At 43.6% G+C, this 8,384-nt stretch overlaps 1 protein-coding gene across 1 annotated transcript; it reads right to left on the bottom strand.

Annotated features, from left to right (window-relative positions):
• Positions 1–3,855: 3,855 nt before the first annotated feature.
• On the bottom strand, positions 3,856–8,104 carry LOC6506470. Its single transcript, XM_001957775.4, has 3 exons — positions 7,821–8,104; positions 5,663–7,764; positions 3,856–5,592 (listed from the first exon to the last, which is right to left on the bottom strand). Exons 1-3 carry the CDS (start codon positions 8,008–8,010, stop codon positions 4,498–4,500), a joined length of 3,387 nt encoding a protein of 1,128 aa, XP_001957811.3. The 5' UTR covers positions 8,011–8,104; the 3' UTR covers positions 3,856–4,497.
• Between the last annotated feature and the right edge of the window lie 280 nt (positions 8,105–8,384).

The following is an 8,384-nucleotide window of genomic DNA, read 5'->3' as shown; positions in this document are numbered from 1 at the left end:
AAATTCTTCCTTTTTCCAAGCCACTATCCGCCACATTCTTCCCGTATGCATCCCGTCGATGTCGAGGCAACTAATTCCCGAAGAACTCATTAAGATTCCTGAACAGTTTACAATATAGTAACTCCCCCCGAATCCCCACAACAAACACTGCCGAAATACCTGGGCAACAGCAACTATTTAGTGTGATTTGCAATATGTATTTTAATTATGGGACGCACATGTGTGCGGCGGCACAATGAACCAGAAGACAGCTGGCCAGAAAATCACGGAATCGGAATCGGAATCCACCTGGACTGGCTAAAAAGTTGGTGGTCGGCCAACCGTCAGCATTAAAGTCTGGGCTCTGTGTGCTCTCATAAAAAAATGCGCGAAATGCAACAATTTAAAAATGCTAAATATGCGCGTATGTGAGGAATGATTACTGTCGGGTCTTGAGAGTCTCTGAATCTGGGACTGGCACTGGGACTTTGGAGCTGAGTATACTGGATTGGAGTAGATCGGCATACAGCAAAAGAACCTAGCGGGGGAATTGAAAAGCCGCAGTTACTCACCAACCGACTGCGTTTAGTAATTATGCGAGCAACACGTTCAAGGCGGTAGTGGCAACAGCAACAGCACCAGCAGCAGCAGCAGCAGCAGCAACAGCTCATTGCAACATGGTGCCATTGTTGTTGCTACTCCTGCTGCTGCTGTTGCTGCTGTTGCTGCTGCTGCAGTTGGTGACTGTTGGCGGGCATTGCGTAAGCTCTCTTGGAAAATTGCATTAGAAAATCCACTTGGCAGCAGCGGCAACAATTAAAGCCGCAACTCGCATGTTTCGCTCCAAGCCGCCTGGGAACCACAAAAGCCAAAAAGTATTGCTGCCAACTGGCCACCACTGTAAAGGCCTTTTTAACGGTCTGAGTGTGTTCACTAAGCTTAAGTTCTATTAAGGTAAGGATTTTAATTGAATGTAAAAACCAAAGAAATAAAATAATTATTTAAGCCATCAATAAAACATAAAGCCAAACACTTAAAAAAAGAGCCAATCCAACATGCAATAACATTTATAAGACACATTTTTAAAGGCCTCTGAACAAATTCAATATATTTTTATGAATCATAACCGTGTGCTTTTCCCCCATCTGAGACTTTCAAACAGTGCCTAATAAAATTGTGCTTACGGCCGGTGATCTCTTCAACTGCAGACCAACCTCTTGGCCGCCATAATGTGCAGAATTTATTAGCATTGCGAATCTTTGGGGCGATGTTAATCGCACTCGTGTCGTAGCTTGGCCATGGTCAAAAGAGGCTGGGGGAACGAAAGGGGTGTGGTAGCCGGGCTACTTGGTAACCCTTTGGGGCAATGCGAACGCCGCCGACACCGGGCCAGCGATCAGCGTGGAAAATTTTTGCTATTTTTCACCAATTAAAAACGGATTCTGTGCAATTTTCCATGCCGTGTGTTGCAAGTTGTTGTTGGGCTTGTAGTTAAGTGAAAAATACCATTGCCCCAAAGGGGCAGAGAAAATGCACTCGACGCTATTCAGTCTCTTCCGCAGATCTTTCGACCATGGGAGACCATATATCTCTTGCGTAGGACTCTATTTGTGTGGCAAGTTTGTCCCAAAAAACGTCACATTTATTTATCACATTTAAAGTGCAATAAAAAGCACATCCTAGTGGCACAAGGGGGTACTGCGGTGGCGAGCATAAATTACGTTTATGCATTTTAGTTATGCATTTGCACAGGCCCTAAGTGTCAAAATAATTCATTATAATTGCCCACAGATCATTTTTGTCAACCGATTTTTTTCCGTTTTGTTGGCGTTGGGTTGGCGTTGCGTGTGTTTTCCTAAGTTTTTTGTTTTTTCCTCCTTCGTTTTTTATTTTAAGCTTCTTATTTTTTGCATATTTTTTGTACTTTTTTTTTGGCATGTCGTCGCAACGGCAGCAAGTGAATGAGTGAGTGAATAATTGCAGGCATGCCATGTTGTTTATACTAAATTTAATTAATGATGACTTTTATTTATGAATGCGTGGCCAGGCGTCAGGCATTCGGTCACATAAATCGGTTCTGGGCCACTCCTACAAAAAAGAATAAGAAAATATAAAATCAAAATTGCCGGAAGGAGGGAGAACTGAACTATCTTGCCAAGGAACAGGATCAGCCACTAGCGATGAATTGATTAGCCATCTTTACATCGTAATTGAAATCTCTTTGCCATTTATCATAATTGCCAGAGTCATAAATTCTAATTAGGGGTTATGGATTCAACCATTTCCTAGGGTAATCAATTACTAGGCTTTTAGTTTCAGTCTGTTTACATCAGTCTTGAGCTATATTTGAACTAAACTACTTCAAGTAGTTTGAAAACTAGTTAACACATATGTGTCTTTTTAGACATCCCCACCCATGTAATATTTTCTTTAATTTTCCAGTAATTTGACCATAATTGTTTTTACGACGTTCAGTAATTTTAATTAGTTTTCTGCGGCTGTGTATCTTTGTATCTTTGTATCCGTATCTGTATCTATGACTTGCCCTGGCCCCTGGAGCGTTCCACTTAGCCCCATCACAGTTGGTTGGGGGAAAAAAAAAAAACGGCGGCAATTGGCTGAGCCCCCATATATGGACCCAAAGACCGCAAAATATTATTGCGCTGAACAAATTTTTAGTTTATTTTGTTGTAGGCCATAAAAATGTTAACATCATTATAAGACTTTAACACCTGCAGGTTGCAGCAAACAGCTGGCCGAGCATTTTTCGCATCTCGCCGAGCATTTATCGCTAATCGAATTGAGTTTGCTGCCACTACCGACAGAGGAACTGTGGCACTATGGCATTGCAACTCGCCATCTCCTCAGTTAGCCTAGCATCTATAAAATGTTGTCGCTTCCAACTCACTACTTTGCATTTGTGCGGCGCGTTTTCTCACGCTCCTTATTGGATTTGGAACGCAAGTGCACGCGAGCAGCAGGCGGGGGGGCTTTCGAGATCGGTCCAGAGGCTGGCTGTGGGGACTGTCGATCTTGGAGACCACTGAGCAGTCCCATCCAGATGCCGGGCTCTTAGCGTGCTCGACCGCAGGGCGAATGTTTTGACTTTGCCACCGACGCTGCTTGCAGTCTTAACCCAATAAATAAAATTTAAAATAAAATTTAACAAAATTTAAATAATTTTTATAATTTTTTTATCACTTACATTTTGTTAATAGCATCGTTTTGTTTCTTAAAATGTACACAAGGAAGTACATACATATATCACAGCCTTTAAACTTACTATTTCAAGGCTTATAGATGTTAAACATAAATTCTCAAAACCGACTTTCAAAAAAACAATTTTTTCACTATCCATTAAAAATTAATAAAAGTTTTAAGTGCATCCCCCTTTTAAATTAAAATATGTTCCATTTAGTATCCATTCTATCCACTAAAAATACCCATAATTTTAATATTCCCTTAGCTTAGCATTTCTCCTTAAAATCATTTTTCTTTGAATACAAAAAATATGATATTATATGAAAAAAACTCTGAAATTAATTAAAAAATCCTCCAGAATTTATAGGGTTAAGATCGTTGCAATCAATGCAAAGTGAGCGGCGGCCGAGCAACAATGTTGTTGCCTGCCACACAGCTGATGTTGAAGTTGCCCCATGTTGCCGATCCCACTGGCTATATGATTTATGTCCCGGCACTCAGCTGGCGCCGCTTCTTTACCTTCATTTGTTGGCTTAAAATCCACAAAGTGCTGGTTTTCCATCTCTTAGATAAATCATGGCAGAGGAAGGGTCTTAACTTTCGAATTTTGAATTCATTTTCAGATAAGATTACTGTTTCAAAGAGACAGACACCATTAATAAAACACTCTTAGAGTTATTTAGAAAATAATATTTATTTAATTTATTTGAGAAAAAGAACAGTCAGGACTATCAAGGCCTGGTTTTGTAATAAGAACCAAATATCTTCAAAATGTTATTCATCTTATAAGTCTCTTTATAAATAATAAAAAATAATGTATCAAAAAAAACTTTAACTGAAATGATTTAGATTCATTCTTATCCGAAAAGACCTACATTACTATAACCGTATGAAATTTTACTTCCATCATTGATGTATCACATAGCAGTTTGCTATAATCCTATAACTAAATCATATATCATATAAACTTTTTAGCTTTCATTTCCATCGTAACAACTGAGCCTACAACCTTGTCTTTGGATTGTAATCGCATCAACTTTATATTCCTGTTCAAGTTAGTAAATAAAGCATGCAGCATTTTCCTGTTTGCATGTAAAACATTTATAGTTTAAATTCAATAGTCCATAACAGTGTACCAACTAGTTTGATATTGAGTATTCAAATGGGAAAAGTAAAAATTTTATAAAGGTATAAACAGAGACTGATGCAGCCTCTCTGGAACAGATCCGTTTCTTATAGAGAATGTAATCGTACTGCCTGAGCTTCGACTAGTTTGCTTTTATAGCCATTTTGGATATATAGTTGGGGTCTAGTAGTTTAGTCTTCATTTTCCCGGGTGTGGGCCATGTAGTTGGCCACATGCGAGGCAATAAACTGATACTGCTGGGCGAATGTTTTCTGCCACAAATTTAGGATCTTTTGATTCTCCTCCTCATCCGAATTTTCCTCATCCTCCTCCTCGCCATCGCCGCTGCTGGCTGCTTCCTCGGTTCCCTCAGAGCTGGTTCCAGCCAGGCTGACATGGCAGGGCACTTCCATTATCTCATTTTCGTACTTGTAGTCGTCCAAGTTTTCGCCCTCGTACTCATCCTCTTGCTCCTCCTCGCATTCAAGCTCTTCCACCGTCAATTCCAGATCGTAGTTCGGGTTGTAGCTGTCATCATCTTCATCGTCGCCATAGTCGTCCTCCTCTCCCACAGTAGTGTCGCTGGCATCGTACTCCGAGGTGTCTATTCCGGATGATCCGCTATCGTTGCTCTCCACGAAGCCACTTGAGGAATTGTGATCGTCACTTTCGACAAACTCATCCAAACTGGACTCATCGTCTCCCGCCTCGCTGGACGCACTGTCGTCTGCATCAGATTCCTCCTCTGGCGGCTGGACTGGGGCAATGTTCATGTTGTGAGTGACATGAATACTCAGTTTGATAGGTTCCTCTTCCATGTCTGGATTTGCTTGCAGTTCTAAGGATGCTTTCTCAGTCGGGTCCTCCGGCAACTGGTCTGATTTCTTATTCTTTTCTGGCTGGACTTCCAGTTCCAAGGACGGTTTGTCAGTCTGATCTCCCTGCAAAATATGGATTGGTTCTTTGCCGTCTTTTTGCTGTCCAGCAAGTCCTTCCGGTTCCAAGGACGATTTATTAGTCTCCTCCTCCGGCGAAACATCGCTTAGTTTTTTGTCGTTTTTCGGTATCTCTTCCGGTTTGGGGGAACTAGATTTTGTTCCATTTGGATAGTAGAGTTCAATAACAGAGTCGTAGAGCGTGCTCATGAGCCTGTCCACCTCCGGACCCTTTAAATCTTTGGTCTCGATATACTTGTCCAGCCTATCCATAATGCTCTTTCGGTTTTGGAATTTCTTGAGCATATCAGAGTACTTAGAGCCGGGGAAAAGAGAGAAGCTCTCGTAGGTCTGTGAAGCGCATCAAAATTTATGCAATATTATAAGTCAAAAATGGGGAGAATAATGTTCCAAAACTTACCTTTTTCTGGCGAATTGTCCTGCGACGCTTAGTTTTGTTGGGAGGTCGGTGTAGCCAATCATAGCACAGCGGACGGCGAATGGGAAAACGGCAGACACGCTTCTTCTCCTTTGTCTTGTAGCGCTTCCAAATCTCCGCCTCATCGCTGGTGGTGAAGATGCTCTCGTACGAACTCGACCTCTGGCTGGCCGAGAGCCCACTCTCCAAGCTATCCGAGCTGATGCTGCTGGCATCGTCCACCGTGTTCGAAATGATCATGGGCTGCAGGGTAGTCGACGAGCTGAAGTTATGCGGAGCCACCAGGCAGTAGGTCTTGGTGTTGATTGAGTTGGCTGGCGGCACTGGTGGCGTCACTGTGGTTGGGGATGGTTCCTGGGATATCTCCAGGGGAGTCAACGAGGGCGTCAACTCCGGAGAAAAAACTTCATCGGGGTTCAGGCTATTCTTTCCTTGAATTTCAACATCCATTTTTCCAACTTCCTGATTTTGATCGTCAATGAAAGACGACTCGATGCTGTTTGGAATTTGAGCATCTTTTGTGATGACCAAAATTGGCTTCTCCATGTCTGGTGTTGGTTTCAAATCTTCCAAAGTGGAAACTGCCTTGTCTTCGAGCTGGGGAAGCTCCTTAGTGGATTTGGAAGACGCATTAACAATAATTTGTTTATAAAATGCAGGTTGCTGAGCCATTTCCGTTTGGGCGCTTGCATTTTTGACAAGATCAGTGTGCTTCTGGAGCAACTGCAGCTTTTCAGGTTCATTTATAGGAATCTCTGGCGATCCAACCTCGCCAGCATTCGAGCCGTTGATCCCTACAACACTAATGGGAGATTCTATCAACACTTGCTGTTGTTGATGGCCCACAACCTTCTCCTGGGTCTGGATAAAAGCCTTTTCTATATTTTCATTGCTACCGATAGCTTCGTCGTCCTTCTCTGCATCTTTGTCAGTCTTTTCCGTGGCGTTTTGTGCTATTCCCCCTCTAACTGGCATTTCGTCAATGAGAGTGTTTTCGGTCTTCACGTAGTATGGGAAGTTGTACTTGTCGAAATCCCAGAAACTGAAGTTATCAGACTCGGTCAGTTGTTTAGGGTACTCCAGAACCGACATTCCCGTTGTGCAGGCGGACAGAATCTTGTTGAATGTCTCGCTCTCCTTGGGGGTGACAAAGGTTATGGCTATGCCCTGGGAGCCAAAGCGACCGGCTCGTCCGATGCGGTGCAGATAGGTTACGTGATCCTTAGGCGGATCGAGATTGATGACCAGGTTGGCGTGCTTTGAGTCTACCCCGCGTGCCATCACGTCCGTGGCCACCAGGGTGCGCATGTTAAAGGACCTGTAGCTCTCGAAAACATCCAAGCGATCGGCCTGGTCCATAGCGCCTGTGAGCAGGCTGCACTGGATGCCACTCTTCATGAGATAGTTGCGATAGGAGTCCGCTCGCATTTGGGTACTGGCAAAAAGAATGACCTGCTCGTACGGCAACTGAGCGAATATCTTTAAAACGGCCTCCAGCTTGCAGCGCATCTCCTGGATGCTGTTGATCTGCTGGGGCACATCATAAACGAACTGACGTATACCCAAGAGGACAGTGGCGCGCTCGCTGTTTGAAATCAATACGGGCTTCCGCATCATTTTGGCCAGACGCTCGTCGAGGTTGTTCTCGTAGGTGGCACTGCAAGCAATCACCTGGCGGCGTTCGGGCAGCACGTTGATCAGCTCAGTGACGGTGTCCTGCAGGCCCTTGGTGACAAACAGCTGATCCGCCTCGTCCAGCACCAGAAGACGTATTTTGGTCACGTCGAAAACACGATTGTGGTAGAGATGCAACAAGCGTCCGGGTGTGCCGATAATCACGCGGCTCTCGCTCATGCGTTTTCGATCTTTGGTAACATCGGTGCCACCAATAAAGGCGTGGGCACGGAAGCCTTGCATATAGTACGACAGGTAGAAGAAGGTGTCCTCCACCTGTATGGCCAGTTCCCGCGTGGGCACCACGATCAGAGCATGCGGCCAGCGCATAGCCGGAAAGTAACTATTCATGGCACCCAGCACATAGATCAGAGTTTTTCCAGTGCCGCTCTTCGATTGTATCAGCAGATCTGTGATGGCCATCGATTAAAATCCATGCTTAAGGATGTGTAGAGTCAGTACTCACCCATTTCGTCGAGCACGAGTGGAATGGCAGCCGCCTGGATGCGAGTCGGCGTCATAAATTTATTGCGCTGTAAGCCGCGCATGACATCGCGCTTCAATCGCAGCTGCGAAAAGGATAGCACCTGACCTGGCTCCACATCGCTGGTGCGCTTCTCGCCGTTTTCCAAGTTGTGCGCTAGGGAGCGCATCATTTTGTCGAAAATGAATATGTTTATGCACGTTAGAACACTTTTTCCACAGCCGGTTCTCTTTCTGTTTGGTAGGGTTGTAGAGTTGTCTACTATACCAAACACCAATATATCGATAGACATTGTGCTGCCAACTTTTCGGTTTTATGAAACGCGGGAAAATTAAAAAATCAGCGATAATCGATTATTATCACTATTTTCCAAGAAAAGTTTATATATCTAAAGTTAAATATATCTTGATTATTTCAAGTGCTTTGTGGTTTTTTATTTGCTCTATGCATTCAGTTGCCAATCGTTTAATAAATCCGTTGCCCAACACAGTTTTCTGCATAGAGACTCTCAAACTGTAAGATAAAGCGCGCGCTTTTTAAATTTGT

Source organism: Drosophila ananassae, chromosome 2R (genome assembly GCF_017639315.1).
Source record: "Drosophila ananassae strain 14024-0371.13 chromosome 2R, ASM1763931v2, whole genome shotgun sequence".
Lineage (NCBI taxonomy): Eukaryota > Metazoa > Arthropoda > Insecta > Diptera > Drosophilidae > Drosophila > Drosophila ananassae.
Note: the sequence above shows the minus strand (reverse complement) of the source record. Positions and strands in the feature narration are given on the sequence as shown.

Coding starts and splice junctions, on each gene's coding strand:
- LOC6506470 (XM_001957775.4), bottom strand. CDS start 8,010: ATGATGCGCTCCCTAGCGCACAACTTGGAAAACGGCGAGAAGCGCACC. Junction 7,765..7,820: donor ACTCGTGCTCGACGAAATGG/GTGAGTACTGAC, acceptor TGGCCATCACAG/ATCTGCTGATACAATCGAAG. Junction 5,593..5,662: donor GGACAATTCGCCAGAAAAAG/GTAAGTTTTGGA, acceptor TGCGCTTCACAG/ACCTACGAGAGCTTCTCTCT.